Raw genomic sequence first — 17,526 nt, 5'->3', positions numbered from 1 at the left:
AAACACCTATCTTTTATTACTTTCTATGGAAGCAAACAATCAATGGGGAAAACATTCATTTTATTACGTTGACATTCGATCGTACTTGAACTATACTTCTTTTTGTCATTAAAAATATAGAGAGAGAGACAGGAAAACAGGGGAAGAGACTTAGAATACGATCTCTTTCCATTATTATCATCAATCATACTCCACAAAAAAAGAATAGTACTGAACTGAACCACCCAAAGAACCAGTAAAACCAACTACGCATTTCATGTCACAGACAGCTTAAATCACTATTTCAATTATGTTCTTCTCAGAAACCAGAACTGCGGCCAAGTCTGAGGTCAATCCTGCTAAATACAAGCTTGGGATCACATCTCAGTTCGGTCTGATTGAGATCTTACAGTATGCTTCTTGTTTTGAGTACACTGCAATGTAAGAATCGAACATGATGAGCTGCAGAGATTGTTATCTCTTGAAGATATATACCAGGAAGGAAGAAATGAAGCTCCCTTACCTTCAATGTTAATTAAATTTGTTCATTTACTGGGAACCATTTGGCCAAACATTATCCCAAGCGCCATCAGGAGCAGGTTTTGGTCCTTCGATCAAGTTCTGGCTTTGATGAGGATGGGGGGCTCCAGGAATTGGAAGCCCATCTGGGCCTAGAACCTTCCTAGGTTTGGTTTTGATTCCAAGCAGCCTCAAGACAAATCTAGCAAGCTCTCCATACAACATACCGGAGCGATCAAAAAGCTGTAACAGGAATTCATCAGAACATAGAGAATAGACGTCATTTCTTTATGAAATTTTTTTATCTATCTATATCATCTACGGTTCAAGGTAGCAGCTATCTAATTGTAACACAATTACAACTCTTAGTTACTTCTTGTTACAGTTTCCAGCTTCTTGGAGTATAATTAGTAAATCATTTTGTAACTATAGTATTATTGGATCTATGAAGCATGGAGTGTGCATCAAACACAGCTCTAGACATATCCCCAACCCGCAACTTTTTGTGTCCTACTTTTATTTACTTATTTTGACTTTAGACACAGGACACAGTTGGAACACTTCCTGGACACATCTAGGAAAAAATTGCAGAGAGTCCCTTTGCGTTGAACCCAAATTAATAATATGTTAAAACAAAAAAAATATATATAAAAAAAGGTTTCATCTACTACAATCGTTAATCATTTGACCTTTTATGATCTTTTTGGTGGAGTATATTTAGTATTTAGTATTTTATGTTATATTTATATAAATCCCTAAAAAGTTAAAAAAAAAAATGAGTGTATTCACAACATTTTCGTCTACTGGTTTTTTTAAAATTAGCAAATGACAGTGCCGAGTCCTATCTGTATTGCTTAGACTGACATTTTGGCTGATTGAAGGGGCTTTCTGGCATGCCTTTTTTCACTGATGAAGCGAAAAGTCATTTTTTTCATCCAAAATAAAATGATTCCTCGTCAAAAAAGGGTGTAGGCTGCCAAAATATCTCTTCTGTTCAGGCCTTCTAGTTTGGGATCTTGAAAGGGAAGGGGGGAAAAAGATCAATCACATACTCCAGGGAAAATTCAGTACTGTATATCCAGAGGTATTTTATGTGAATCAACACAAGGAACTGTAACAGCTGTTGAAATTTGAGTTTTTTTCAAAATAAATAAATGAAGTTGGTTATAAATTCCGATTTTAACTTTCACGTGCCCACTTTGAAAATTAAACAACTATCATTAATGAAGATTTAAATTCTCGTTTTCACTTTCAAGCCACCACTTAGAAAATGAAACATCTACCATTACTGTTGCTTTTATAGTCTGTACGTTTAAAATTGGTGGATCTTAAAAAGGATCTATTCTTTCTCCAAGGAAAAGAAAATTCATTCGTGTTGTTAGTCAGCACAATCTAGGAAACATTTATAAAGTAAGGGAGTTGGAAAGTCAAAAGGGCACAAGCATACCTGAAGTAGTGCAGTCATGAACATATGAAACGCCTGTGTGTTTTGGTCAATAAGAATGGATATTCGACCAAAGAAGTTCACAACACCATGCATCTGGCAAAGAAACAAGAAGGCGATGATTCAGGAGTTGAAACATGAACCTCAGGTAATTGCAATCAGAATCACAAAATAGATAGATACGTATAAGAAACATCATATTTGTTTTTCCTAACCCAGTCCACAGTGGATTACAGAACATGAGAACATATTTTTTTAACTTCAAATACAAATACACATAATCTTTGTTGGTGGCATAGGATACCCAGAAATTATCAACTCAACCTTGAATCAATCTTGAAGTCATTGAATTTCTTTTAAAGGAAGCACACAAAAATAAACACTTTCAAAAGAATAAAGCACAATATAAGAAATTAGTGCTTGGAAAAACAGCATTCCGTGTACAATAACCGATCTATGGCTTTAATAGATACTAAGTCAATTTGACAAAAACGAGCATACTAAGGTAATAAAACCTCAGAACAATAGATAGCGATAAGTTAAGGTAAGAAAACCTTACAGCTCTGTCCATTCACCCCAACCAAAAATAAAAGAACAATAGCAATGTAAAAGAAATAAGTAAATTGCTTACCACTCGCAGAAATGACATCCAAAATCCCGGAGGAGATGAGGGAGGACCATAAGGATCATTTGGATCTTGACCACCATAAGGACCACCCATGCCCATTCCATAGCCACCCATTGGACCTCCAAAGCCACTATTATACATTCCACCTCCATACATACCACTATTTCCATACATACCAGAAGATCCGTAAAGCCCACCACCATAACCTCCTGATCTATACATGCTGCTGTTCCCATACATTCCACCCCCATACATTCCCCCACCATAAGAAGAAGAACCATACATCCCAGAACCGTAAAGTGAATTATTCATAGTTGAACCATAAGCTGCATTAAGAAAAACAAGAAATAACCTCAGCGTCAAAGTAAGAATATCAAATGCAAAAGCATACATCAGTTGCAAAGAGGCCAAAACATTTAAATTGTAACCTCCTCCTCCGTAGCTGTTATTCCCATAATTTTGCTCCCAAGGCCTTGTTGGGACAGGCCTGCCAAGTGAGTTCCTATTAACAGCAGCAGTCCTATCAGAACTAGAAACAATTTCTCCGGGTTTTGCAGTCCCAGAAGCCTCTACAACATCACTTGTATTGCCAGCCGATGGCGGTCTAAAAGGTGCTGAACCCGATGATCCCCCTGCTCTTTCCCAAGGTTTTGGTGGAGGATTAGAAGCTGCAATAACCAAAAGTAAGGCAATCGCAAATCAACAAGTGAAATTAAAAAGGACTTTTAAAAAGCAATCAAACAACGGGTGAAACAGCAGCCAGCAATTAGAGACAACAATAATTTCTCCCTTTCTCTAAGGTATAAATCACGATTGATTCAGATCATAATCCTGAATATTGAACCCAAGTGGATAGAGCTTCTACATATACGCTAGAAACCCATCAATATTTCATCCAATCTCGTCTTTTTACAAAGTCAACGGTACACTTACTCCATACAAACACAATCTAACAAAACCTAATACATTCATCTATTGAAATACAAACCCAAAACAAAAGGGTACCCGATTAACTAACAAAAAAACACAAACCCACAAAAAAAGAGAGAAGAAAATCAATAGAAGTACAATCAAAACTAGGGTTTTATCACCGAAAAACAAAAGAGTAAACGATAACCACAAGCCGACCTCAAATAAAAAGAAGGGGTGAGAGAAAGGGATGAATTTGGCAAACCTGAAGGCTGTGGAGGCTTAGAATCCATGGAAATCGGTGAGAAATTGCATCAGAAATTGGGAGAGATCAAAAATCCCTCTCTCTTTCTCTCTCTCTCTCTCAAGGGGTTCGGAACAAACAAACAAAATGGAAAGTGTGAGCTTATGGGCAAATTTTGTTGGCAAGATGAATCCGCATCAGAGTCGGTCTCATCCTCCCAATTCCGCTTCAAATCTTTAATATATTATGAATTTATCATTTCAAAGTTTCAATTTTTTTCTTATTTTTATCAATTCAATTAGGCAATGAGGAAAACATTCCTTATCCAATCTTTTGAAAACCCATTCAACCTTTTGGTATTTTATTAAAATTAAAATCACCTCTTTAATTTTGAATTTTGTTTTATTTTACTTTGGTATTTTTAATTGTCTTAATTAATTTTAATAAAATTCAAATTTAATATTTGCTATTAGTTCATAGATTTTTTTTTCATTATTTATAATGTTTTTATTATAAATTTTGAAACTATATTCATATCTTTTATTTCTCTTATTTTAAAATCATTATTATTTAATCAATTCCAATAAAAATTAAATTTAGTTAATCAAATTGAAAGTTTATTGAAAAATATGGATATTAAGGTATAATCAATTTTAAAGTATAAAGATTAAAACGACACTTTAACCCTATCGAAAACATTTAATTTTTCTCCGTCCGATAATAATGCATTTTTTTAAGTTTTTTTGAACTTTTTTTAAAAAATAATGCATTTAGTAAATTATGGTTTATTTATATTTATGTAGTTCATTTATATTTATTCTCGTGTAGTCTTTCACATTTTGATTTGTAAATAGTTAGTATTTTTTATTTCTTATTCGTATCAATTTAGAACGTCTTTTATAATCTATTACCATTTAGCTTTTATTGTGAAAAATAGTGGTTAAAATTTAACTAATTTTTTTAATAGGTAAATCAAATAACTAATTGTGAAGATAGATATTCAAATCTCTCCTTTCTAAAAAGAAAATATCATGTTAATTACTACTACCAAATTTAAAATTTGATAAAAGTTCAGCATTTAAATTTTAATTTTGATATAGTTAAACTATAATACACATTAAATTTACTTTCAAAAGCTAATTTGATACATTTTCATGGAAGAAGCACATTGAACCTTACAAAAAGATTAAATTCATTATCATCTTTAATACATTGGCATGTATTTGGATTTATTGAAGGTTTGTATAAGAACTCTAGGGGTTGTGGGTTGAATTTGTATTACATACGTGAAACTTAATTTTCTTATTTGAAGAGCAAGTCTAGTGAAGATTTCTAATTGAGTAGTACAATTTCCTCTCTAAATTTTTTTAAGTTCTCTTTTTCTTCTACATCATTGACCATCTTTCCGACTCCAATTTATTTTATTTTCTTCAAGTTGTTATCAACGTGTTAAACTTATTTTTAGTTTATATGTATCTAACATTGTAGGCAAATTCCACTCGTTATGGCTTTCTTCTGTATTTAAATTTGTTTGCTCTTTCATTATAAAAAAAACGGAACAAAGTAATGATCGTTTTACTAATAAATAAGAATACTAAGAGGTGTCATACCAATTATTAGATAAACATCTTACAATCCATTCAACTTTTTCCATTCTCGCTTTACGGAATTTTTTTTTTAACCGACCTTTTAGAGAAATTGAACGATAAAATCGTTAAAAATATTTTTAAATATAACAAAATTATAAAATAATAATTTTATTATATTTATAAATGAAGAGGTGAAAAGCGTGTGGGAGTGTTAAGTTTACTAAAGAAGTGAAACGACACTTGTATCCTTTTCTTTTGGTTTATTTGACCAAACCACTTGGAAGTTCAAATAAAGAAGGATCCTTCATGGTGCTACCAAAAGCAAATCCCAAGAAACCAAGTGGTAACATCTACGAAGATACTCTCTTTAATGTCTCCCAATTAAAGATACATTTAATATTATATATGAAATAGAGAAAATTACAAATATAATAATTGTATTCAACTTACTAATAATATTTGGAAAAAAAAATTGTACATTCAATTATATAAGTCTAAAAGTCTCAATTTGAACTGTGTATGACTTTTATTCAAGATCTAAGCTCCAGATCATCAAACCCTTAATTCCCTAAATATCACATAGTACAATTTTAGGAACATCTCGTAAGATCGAAGATTCAATCTTATAGCTAAAGTTGTCGAATACAGTAATCCTACAGTGACTAACTTGTCAACACTTATCAAATTATTAATGAGCAAATGAATAGCAAATACTAACATATTTTGAAGGACAATGGAGACAGATGAGTAAAAATGACTCAAGAATGCTCTCCAAAAATGACTATTTTACATAAAATTTCCTTTGTCTATATATCACAGCTACTAATAACAAACTTTATGTAGAACTTACATTACAGCCAAAAAGAATCACATTGAATATATAGAGTAGTTTCTATCACCTCTTGACTAATGTAATTATGATTACAGGATATAGGAACTTGGCATTTTTTAAACAGGATGCTTTCATTCCCCTTCTAAATCAAACACCTTACTTCCTAATTTTTTTTCATTTACAAACCTATTCAACTTGCAAGTAAAAACTTATTTCCCCTTCCTGCATTTTCTGATTCCCTAACCTAAAACAACATGACCTTACTTCCAACTCGATGCAACTCTGAGCTCTCACCTTGAATCGACCCAAATTTTGTTGTGTTTTCAATTTTCAGAGTCGTGTGAGGCCTGAAAACAGAGAAGAGATCAAGTTTCTTTCTGTGTGTCTGCTTCCTTGTGAGAACCTTGATGGTCACGAGGGCAGACAATCCTTCCTTTCACAGCGATTCATTGAGACTATCAAACTGTGGAGGCATCAAATGTTTGTCATGAACCTCTAGGTAGGAAGCAGCTACTGCTGCCAGAACTGCCCACAGCAGACGTTATATCGCGAACAAGAAACTTCACATTTCTGGTGCCGATCTCATCCATCACCTCAAGACATTCCTGCAAATCTGAATTACTTACTAGCATTACCCATTCTTTTTCATCGTCAAGGTATTTGAGCTGGAATGTCCCATGGTTTAACTTGAATCTCTTGCCAACTTCTTCATATAGCTGGAGATATCCTAAAGAAGGATCAAACTTGAATCGAACTGTGTCATCTTTGTATGAAGCTTTTACAACAATCTTGGAATCACTGTCAACGCAGCTTATTTTCTCTTGCAAATGCTTCCTCTCCTCGACGCTCTGACAGCTGGATGAACTCCCATGGATCAATAAGCCGGAGCCATTTGATGAGTCCGTCATGCTAGAAGTAGTAGGCTGGTAATGTTCATTGATTCCATCGGTGCCTTCCAACACAGTGCCCATTTCATCAGCAGCTGCAAAAGAGCATGAACTCTTGGCCATAAATTGGCAGTCAGCATCACTTGACCTCAAATCATTCTCCACAAAATCCAATCTATTGCTTTTTTTAGCAATAATTGAGCCTGTAGCATTGCCTGCGACTTCCCATCCCCCCATCATATCCAGGTCAGCAAGCTGGCATGATGCAGCATCTAACCCTGTGGACTTCGAGCCTTCACTACAATCAAGCTGGCAAACATTTGGTTCCTTTTCCGGAATAAGAATATTCCTTGATGAGATTCTTTGGGGCATCGTGACGAAGGAGTCCTCCATTTCCAGTTTCATGGCAGAATTCTGGCCATTGAAAGAGATGGGAGGAACTGAGTTTACGTCCTGAAGGAACGGCTCCAGATTTCTTATAGATGTGTTGTTATCAGAGAAAAGAAGATTATTCTGTCCATTGAGTTCTGGAATAAGAGAGCCTGCTGCCATAAGACCCCCTGTAGTTGGATCGAACTTCAGACCGCCCTCCACCCCTTTAACAGAATCGAGAACTGTCTGTATTTTCCGTAGCGAACGATTCACCTTGTTTATTTTACGAGATGGCCACCTCAAAATCCCATGTTGTCTGCATATTCTTTTCAGAGTTGTTGGGCAGACTGAAAAAACCCAAAAATACAACTTAAGCCACCATTGAAAATGTGGTGCCAATTTTAGAATGAATATATTGAAATAAATTTTCGTTTAAAAAATTTAAATGCCAGTTATGTGGCACAATTAAAATTTCGTTGTTTCACTACTCTCTATCACTCAAGGAGTCATTTTGACTGTCCTAATCATAAATTGTTATTTAGTTCTATTGAGTTGAGCCTTCCGTTACTTTAACTAAGAATGTCCAACTCCATTGGTTTATTCTACTCTAGAATCTCTTTTTCTATCCTTAAGGAACAATGAGTTATTTCTCTAGTTTTTGCCCTTAAGATGATGATTACCTTAGACGTTATCTGGAGATGGGAGAGCTATCTTTGTCATAGGCCCCAAAAAGTGCAAGCAAGCTTCGAAAAGTTTAATCCACCTTTTGTGGCTTTTTCCTTTTATTACAGAGACATGGGGGTTCTCTATGAAAACCTGGGCTTGCTTAATAGTTCAAAGCTCAACAAATTGTGTTTTATAGAGCGGGTGGTTGCAACTGCACAGAACCCTGAAGCTTTTCTATCTATGTAAATCATGAGAGGATGTTTGAGGTTATCAGATTATCCTCCCTCTAATTCATACTCCAAAATGCTCCTGTCTTTACCAAATGCCCATTATTCTCGATCACCAATAGCCAGAATCATGTGTTTTAGTTCTGTTCTGTTGTCAGGGGTTAGTTAGCCATTGGTTTATGGCCTTTTCTCTCTGTATTTGAATGTTTTTTATGGACGAGGATTGCTTAAAACCATACTAAAAACAGAAAAGGGGGTGGGGGCTACAAACTCACCACCAATGCTCTTTGCTGCATCCTTAAGACTCCCAGAAAAATATTGCTGAAGAACACTCAAGCTCACATTTTTTTCAGCTGTGCTACGTTTTTTCTCCCCCTGCCTCCGCAATCCATTGGTCATCTGCAGGATAAGGTGCATAAGGAACTATTAAAATGAATACATTACCTGTTCGTAGGTGTACACCAACAATTGAAGGAAAAAGGACTAGAAATTTTTGCCCATAAATTAAAATACATTGGTTAATAGTCCAAATGGAAAATGCCCAACATAAAGTGGAAGACACATCAAAACAAGACAGCTGTGCGCTAGTAAATTTGAAATCCAACACCCTATCAAGACAGTTCTATCCATCTCAATATCAGTATTCCGTAATAAGCTTCAAATTGCATATTGCCTGCCAGCTTTTCACCTTCCTGAACTCTAAAATTGAGTACAAGGAATAGTTACAAAAACAATTGGAGAATAAGCACACAATGGATTAATAACCAGGAGATTGAGTGATAAAATTATTCTCTCATTGTACCAAAACCCCACACCTTATCCACCCCAAGGCACCTAACACAGAGAAGATTGAACAGCTAGAGATAGTCTGGACTTTCAAAGATGGACATCCTCTTGTATAGAGAACTAGTGTAATAATTAAACAGACGTTTCTTCACAGATCCAAATTATACACACAATCAGATCTGAAGCTTCCTTTTCTATTTAACCCTCACATATCTACATTAGTCACATACTCACATTCACAATCAATCAATCATCAAAAACTGGATACATTCCCCTAAAAATGGCCTAAACAGAACTAGGAAGACCCAAAACTATTAGCTGTTGCAAATTGATTCATTGTTGCATAGAGAAGATTCCAAATATTTTTATACATTTAAACAAACAAGAATTGTATGCCATCTTTAAAAACAGTGGTATCATAACAAATGAATGATTGAAATGATAAAGTGAGAAGACAAATAAAAGAAAGGCAAGAGGGCAACAACATAAGTGACAATAGCACATGAATATGGGATTATTCACGGGTATGAAATAACCTGCTTCTTAGGACATTCTGCTTCAGTTCCATTGTTTACTGAATTAGATACCCTTGTTTCACTGTCTGTCACCGTGGATTGTGAGTTTCTCCTAGATGTAGTTGCAGACTTCCCAATCAGTCCACTCTGAAATCCAGTATCAGGATCCTTGGCTCCCATTAATTCTTCCTTTGAAACTGTCCTCAAGCTCCGGCACATTCTTTGCATGGTACCAGAGAGATTGTTTAATAAAAGTTGCTGTTCTGAGCTTCCTTTCATATTGACAGGTAGAAAGAATTCTAATATGTAATCATCGTCGCCAGTATATGTGCTTCTCAGCCTGATTGCTACGGCAGCATTCAAACCAAATTTGCGTGCATGATGCACTAGTGGATACTTATTAATATCATATGTCTTCACATCAGGATAAAAGAAAGGATAATTAGATAGAAGAGCTTTCCCAGCTAACCCTTGCCCTTCTTCAAGATGATGTTCCATACACGCGTGCACAAAACCTTGAGTTGCTTTGTCATTCACATAACAAGCTGTTTCCTCAATGCATAATACAGATTTCTCCTTTGGGCTAATAATCTTCTCCTTCACACGAACTCTAGCAGCATCATCAACAGCCTCCAAAGTAATACAGCAAGGAATCCAGGTTAGCGCCAGAGGTAGTCTATGTGCATGACATACGGCACGTAGAACATCCATTATCTCTGCTAATGCAGATTTCTGGTTCTGCTTCAAGCACTGCAACAAATATTCCACCAATGTAACTACAGCTGTAAATATGTAGAATTAAAAATATATTTGAAAAAGAATGGCCACTGGCAATTGTCATGTAACTTATCACTGTTTTGCTTTTTTCGAAACTACTCTTTTTTTCTTATCCTCATCTCTCAGTACTCTCTTGATTTCTCTCCCCAAGTTCTCTTTTTCCTCTCACTCTTCGGTCTCTTTAACGCTCTTCTCTCTATCTCTTTAACGATCTCTCTCCCACTTCTCTTTGTTCTTTTCTTTCTTTGCCTCTTTTATACTCTCCCAACCCCTCTGTCGTGAACAATTCAGTTAGTTACCAATTAGTTCCTTACTAACTTTGTATTAAATCTTCTACAAATAAAGTCCTGCCCACCCTTTGGGAGGCAGAATAGTATTCATTCAAAATCCATTTGGTAGTTTACACCAAATTGGTATCAGATCATTTACGCTCTCAGGACCTACGGCTATCCGGCGTGGCAGTGGCAGCTGAGCAACCTGCTCAGAATCAAGAGACGGAAGATACCCCATCCTCTCTCCAAGAATGAAGTATGCAAAGGTTAGATGCGGCAACTCCTCTTCAAGAAATCCCTGAAGAGCAACAGGAGGTGGTTCATCAATGGGACAGCATGGTGTTTGTGGAGCTGGACGACAAAGATTGGGTCGAAATGACCAAGAAGGAAGATACGGGACTCAAGATCGAGGAAGACCCAATCAAGAACATCAAGAACCACTACCAAAATTCCAAGAACGCAACCAAGGATACTAAAATTGGAATTCTTCAAATGATTGAGGAGAAAGATAGAGAAAACGGTGGCTATGGAAGAAGACTCCAAGCTCATTAGAGTGAAAGGAGATGAGAACCATCATGGATTGACCTAGTGGTAAAAAGGGCAATATCTAACTAAAAGGTCATAGGTTCAATCCATAGTGGCCACCTACCTAGAAACTAATTTCCTACGAGTTTCCTTGACACGCAAATGTTGTAGGGTCAGGCGAGTTGTTCCGTGAGATTAGTTGAGGTGCACATAAGTTGGCCCAGACACTCACGGATATAAAAAGAAAAAGATAGAAGATGAGAACCCATGATTATAAGATGAAGATTGATTTACCTAGCTATGATGGCAAGAGAAATATTAAGATTTTTCTGGATTGGCTAAAGAATACCGAGAACTTCTTCAACTATATCAATATGCCCAAAAGAAAGAAGGTTCACTTAGTAGCACTAAAGCTAAAACTTGGCGCGTCAGCATGGTGGGAGCAAGTAGAGGTGAATAGGAGAAGAAATGGTAAAAACCATATTATTGCATGGGAGAAAAGGAAGAAACTGATGAAGGCAAGATTTCTCCCTCCTAACTATGAACAAACATTATATAATCAATACCAAAGTTGTCGACAAGGAGGTCAGGCTATAGCCGATTATTTTGAAGAACTCCATCATTTGGGAGCCCGTACAAATTTGGTGGAGAATGAGCAGCATCCAATTGCCCGTTTTGTTGGTGGAGAGAGGAGAGAAGGGGGAGCTCTTATCTTTTTGAAGGTGGATTTAAAGTGCGGTTACCATCAAATTCGTATTCGGCCCGAAGATGAATGGAAGATTTCCTTTAAAACAAATGAAGAGTTGTTTGAATGGCATGTGATGCCTTTTGGCCTTTCCAATGCCCCAAGCACATTTATATGCCTAATGCACCAAGTACTCCACTCCTTAAACAAATTTGTTGTTTATTTTGACAATATTTTGGTGTATAGCAGCAATGAGGAAGACCATTATTATCACCTAAAGCTAGTGTTCAAAGCTTTGGCAGAAAACGAGTTATACATCAACATAAAGAAATATACATTTTGTACTAAGGAGATATCATTCCTAGGTTTCATAATCGGCAACAATCAAGTAAAGATGGATGAGGAAAAAGTTGAAGCTGTTGTTAAGTGCCAATTATGAAGTCAATAAAAGAGGTGTAAGCTTTCATGGGATTGGCATCCTTCTACAGAAAATTCATAAAGAATTTTAGCTCCCATAACGGGCTGCTTGAAGAAAGGATGGATATACAAAATGAAGCAAAAGAGATGGCAGACCGGGCAGAAGTTTCATAAAGAAGTCTATGGTTACTTAATAAAAAATACAGCATCCAGAGAAAGATAAGAAGAGAAGTTTCCTTCCAAGTGGGAGACCTTGTTTCCTTTTTTTTTTTTTTTTTCGATATCCATGAGTGTCCAGGCCAGCTTACCACTTGGAACCTTGTTATGACACACTTCAGAAAAAATAGGTCCCAGCCGAAACTTACGGAAAGTTAAATGATAAGCAGATTGGCCCTTGCAAAGTGCTAGCAAAATATGATCCTAATGCCTACAAGATATGTTCCCCCAGCTTGCTGACCCAGCTCGAGGGCGAGTCTAATGTTAGGGGGTGGATTATGGTGTAAACAATTCAGTTAGTTACTTAATAGCTAATTGTATTAAAACTTCTATAAATAAACCTCTGCCCTCCCTTTGGGAGGCAGAATAATATTCATTCAAAATCCCTTTGGTAGTTTATACCGCCCTCTCAGATTTCTCAGTCTCATGTGAGTTGGATTATTCATTAAACCAGTACATGAGATCAATATGCCCTCGTGTCCACCTATGATAATAAGCCATATTTTAGTACCTAATTCCTGTTGTATTTCCATTAACATATTTACAATTTTTTATGGAAGACTTCACTGAAATAAGTTAATACACTAAGTATTGAAATTAGAAATTCAAAAGAACTAAAACAAAATAGGAAAGTAGCATAAACATCAGGAATCAATCTTTGTACTTAGTTCAATTAGGGCAGTCTAGAAAGAACCAAGAACTAATATTGCAGCTAATGATACCTGAGGATATAATCGAGGAGGTGCAACAGTTCTCAAATTGACAATCTGCAACAGTCATGGTCCACAGAAATATCAGCAATGTGAGCAATAGATTCTTACGATATAATTATTCATCAAACACTGAAAAGTGGAGTGTGCAAAATATCACTGGATAACAGAGAATTCCAAAGAAGATGAATTGTTCAAACTGAGTGGATTGATAGCTTAAAATCATCTACAACTTACAGAAAACCTTTTCATGTTCTTATCAATAAGTTGCCATATACCTATCCGAACTCAAATAAATTGTGCATATTAGCATGAGATGCATCACATTTAAGACATCAAAAGACAATTTGGCCAGCGGTAGAAAATTGTCCAAAAAGAAATAATAATAGAAGAATAGAAAAGGAACCACGTGATAGAAACTTGAAACACAACTATTTCAAAGTACAAATGATATTTATCTATGGAACTTCTTTAAAATTCTGTTTTTTAGGAAAATACATAAATTTATTTTAAAATGAAAATAAAAATAGCAAAAACAGTTATTACAATTATGGTGGATGGAGGCCAAAATCCAACTTGAATAGAAACCGACAAAATCTGTTAATTCCATTCAATTTAACTGGAAGGATGGTGCTTGGTGCATTACACTTCATAGTCTTGTTGACCACCAAGAAGACGTTTTTGCTTAAATAAGAATTGACCCCCAAGAAGTTTAGCTTCAAATAATCATAAATGAGATTATTTGCAACTATGGTACATCAGGAACAGGAAGTAACAGTATACAAGTGAATGTGGAGAACTGACCTCTAGTGCTCGGGAAACAATGTCAATCTCTGCATCAAAATCAGACTTCTCCTTTGTAGTAACAACTTCAAGTACGGCACAGCATGACTTTTCAAGTTCATTACTGAATACTGGCAAGGCAATCGATCCATAAACCTCATGTCCGATTGCATGTTCCATTCTTAGATACTCGTTCTTACTGTAATATCTAACATTTGATGTCCATTCTGGAATCTTGGTGGTGAAAACACGACCAGGAAGGCCAAGGAGAGAACCCAATTTTCCTTCTGCAGAGAAGGTATACGACCTCGACACTTCACGGTACCCCGTGAGCATTTGATCTAGCAAATAGGGCTGATCGCTGGTGCTCAGGAAGAATTGGTTTCCATGCTTTACAGGCACCCAGACTTGAGCCAAAATGCCCCCGGGGGAAGACTCTTTAAACAAGGACAGTGCCCTCAGCATTCTCTCATCAAGTGACCAACCAATCGGCCTAGAAATCAAACAACTATCTAGAAGGTCATCATTTGATTTCGAACCTGCTTCATTTGTATTGTCCGAAACCTCAGAAACCCCAAATCCAGTGTCTGGCTGCTGAAACATCATCTTGTCTCCACAAGTGAAAGAATTCGCCACTGAAATAGAAGTTCCATCAATTTCATTCAGTGAGAATGCTTCGTGGCTCACGCTCATCCCTTCCGGGAAAGTCGATCCCTCCATTGAGGGGCAAGTACTCATAGGCGGAATCGACGAAAAGCCACAAGAAGTGAAAATCTGATCCATTGTTGAACAGTTATTGCCCCATCCCGCATAAGAATCAAAACTCATCAGCTCTGAGAAACTATGAAGCACATCTTCAGGACTCATAATCCTCATTCCAACGTCAGTAGAAGTCAGAGTTTCGGCCTGAGTCCTGGAAGGCCCCCAAGACATCGTCCCTTCCTCCTTGGTTGAAAAGGGGTTTTCCATATAGAATAATCAAGACCAATTTCAGCAATCAAATCACAACGGATGCTAGAATTCCATCCAACGACACCGCCCAAAACTAATCCTCCTAAGCTTACTATCTTTCTCCCCCATTACAAAGTTAAGAAAAACATCCATTATATACCACCCCCAAAACTTCAAACACCCTAAATTAATCTCAGGTGCAATTACAAAAAAACACTTTTAGAAAGATTCCCCAAATACCAACAAAAGCTAAAAAGAAATGCCATAAATCGAAGAACTAGAGTTCCACCTCAACACCCTTATCTAAAATCAGCCCAATTCCAGTAAAAGGAATAGAAGAATGTCAAAGCACCCCAAAAGATGACGGATGCTACCGCAAATCACTGACGAAATCAGCCAGAGATGTGAGTTAAGAGCAATTAAATAAAAGAACAGAGTCGGTTACCGTCAGAGAAATTGCTGAAAACCCCACCAGCAATCTTAGCAGAAATGCACAGAAATCCAAGAATTAGAGATAAAGATGGGGATTAAGGAGGTCAGTGACGGTGAATGATGTGAGACAGAGAGAATTCTCCTCCATAAAAGGGAAAAGGCCGAAAAAAAAACCCTAGAGAGAGAGAGAGAGTGGGCACCATTGCGGCGTGAAGTGTTTTGTATCAGCCCGATTATCTAAGAATTGAGTAACCAAAAAATGGAAAGATCTGTCGCCATTGAAGGTGGTGTTAGGCAAAGTTTATAGTTTCTTCTTGGTTATGGTGGAGACAGTGAAGGGAAGAAAAGGTACTTTTTGAGGTACAGATGCAAAGGGATTTGCAGAGATTGAGAGAGAAACAGAGAGAAGAAAAAAAAATAAAGAAAATTTGGGAAAGTTAATAATATTGGAAGCTTTTGCTTTCTCACCTTCATTTTCATCTCCTTTTCTCATCCATCGAAGTTGTGAAATGTCCGATAGCACTTTCAAATTACAACTATGTCCCTATACCCTTCTTCTATTCTTATTAAAATATATATATTTTTTCAAAAATAAAAAAAATTAACAAACTAGTTATTGTTTGCGTAACAAAACCATGTGTTTTTTTTATATATTTTGTCAATGTTCTATTTTTTTACAACTTTATAATATAAAATTTGTTGATTTTTAAAAATCAAATTTTTACTTTATACATAAATGGTTATTGAAGAAGGATTATTAGCAAGAAGTTGAAGATTTTGGGAAGCATTGTGGTGTGGTTGACTAGAAAGAGTGAGAATGAGTGGTTAGGTGACACGTGGGAAGGATGAGGTGGAAATGGATATTGATCAAATTTGAGTGAGAAAAGGCATCAGATTCCAATTCCCAAGTGAGAAAGTAAAAGGTTGGGTTTATATTGGAATTGGAGGCCATTCTCTAATTCCCATATCTTACGTCATTCTATTTCCTTTTCTTTCTTTACTTATTATTCAAATCTATACATCTATACTCGTGTCCTTTCTAGTTCCTTCCTCCAATAAAATAAATATCCAATATCAAATCTATACTTCGTTCAAAATAATTGTTTTTAGGTGATAATCATTTTAGATTTGTTACATTTATTTTTGTTTGATTATAAAATATGTTTTTTGTGTATACTATTTTAATTGAATAAAAAGATAATAAATACTATAGTAAAAAATAAGATGTAAAAAAGGTTGGAAAGGTTTTGAAATAATATTTATTTAGTTAATTAGAAACTTTTAAATAATATTTAGTGGAATGATATATTGTTATTTTATTAGAGATACTTAGTTACATTTTTAATAATATATGAACTATATGTTATAGTGCCTACATGGGTAAATTGATAAATAATTGAGGCTGATTAAACTGAATTGATAAATGGATATTTAATTTTAAATAACAAACCATATAGAATTAAATTATTATATATTAAAGTAATAAAATGATAAAGTTTCTGTAATAAAGGAAGTGAAGAAAAATATAATTAAAGAAGATTCTTTTTGTTTTATTTAGAAAATAAAATAAAGCTCACGTCCAACTAAAATATGTTTGGAAATGAATTTTGTTTATCGTGGAGTTGAATTGGTTGTCTCGTCAGATTACTCACATATATATAGTATTATTTTACTTTTCTTTTGTAGACTAATAACTAGTGTATATCAATGTTCATTTGAAATCTAAACATCGACTTCTATCCATTTCTTCTGAGAGAAAATAAATTAGTTTAATTTTAAAAATAATAATTTAGAAAAATATATTTAAAAATCATGAAAGACAAAAATTCACCCACACAACTTTTAGATTAAACATAAATATATTATTTCAATTTCTTCTTAATATAAAATTTTAGGGCGAATAATTATTTGAACAGATTGTTATTATTTTCTTTAAAATACATGTGAACCTTCAAATTTTGTACAATTTGTAGCATAATTAATGTTTATTTTTGGATTCCTACAAAGAGAACAGTGGTTGTAATTTTTTTCTTATGGGTAGAATTTACAAAACAAGTCATAACCTAAAAGGTCAATTATGAGAAGAAAAGTATGCAATGGATAATTGTTGAAATAAATATGATAATAATAATAATTACTATTATTATTCTAAAGTTTTGGA

At 35.2% G+C, this 17,526-nt stretch overlaps 2 protein-coding genes across 2 annotated transcripts; both read right to left on the bottom strand.

The window, feature by feature from the left end:
• Positions 1–43: 43 nt before the first annotated feature.
• On the bottom strand, positions 44–3,974 carry LOC101221260 (peroxisomal membrane protein 13). The gene is made up of 6 exons (XM_004152094.3): positions 3,745–3,974; positions 2,999–3,238; positions 2,574–2,896; positions 1,946–2,038; positions 503–741; positions 44–413 (listed from the first exon to the last, which is right to left on the bottom strand). The coding sequence occupies exons 1-5, from the start codon at positions 3,770–3,772 to the stop codon at positions 529–531; spliced, it is 897 nt and encodes a 298-aa protein (XP_004152142.1). The 5' UTR covers positions 3,773–3,974; the 3' UTR covers positions 44–413; positions 503–528.
• Positions 3,975–6,077: 2,103 nt separating this feature from the next.
• LOC101222520 (protein NLP9) lies at positions 6,078–15,829 on the bottom strand. The gene is made up of 5 exons (XM_004152265.3): positions 14,004–15,829; positions 13,212–13,256; positions 9,619–10,347; positions 8,572–8,695; positions 6,078–7,750 (listed from the first exon to the last, which is right to left on the bottom strand). The coding sequence occupies exons 1-5, from the start codon at positions 14,949–14,951 to the stop codon at positions 6,630–6,632; spliced, it is 2,967 nt and encodes a 988-aa protein (XP_004152313.1). The 5' UTR covers positions 14,952–15,829; the 3' UTR covers positions 6,078–6,629.
• Positions 15,830–17,526: the final 1,697 nt, after the last annotated feature.

The sequence above is a fragment of the Cucumis sativus genome, chromosome 4 (assembly GCF_000004075.3).
Source record: "Cucumis sativus cultivar 9930 chromosome 4, Cucumber_9930_V3, whole genome shotgun sequence".
NCBI classification, from domain to species: Eukaryota; Viridiplantae; Streptophyta; class Magnoliopsida; order Cucurbitales; family Cucurbitaceae; genus Cucumis; species Cucumis sativus.
The sequence above is the reverse complement of the archived record's forward strand: the minus strand, read 5'-3'. Positions and strand labels throughout refer to the sequence as shown.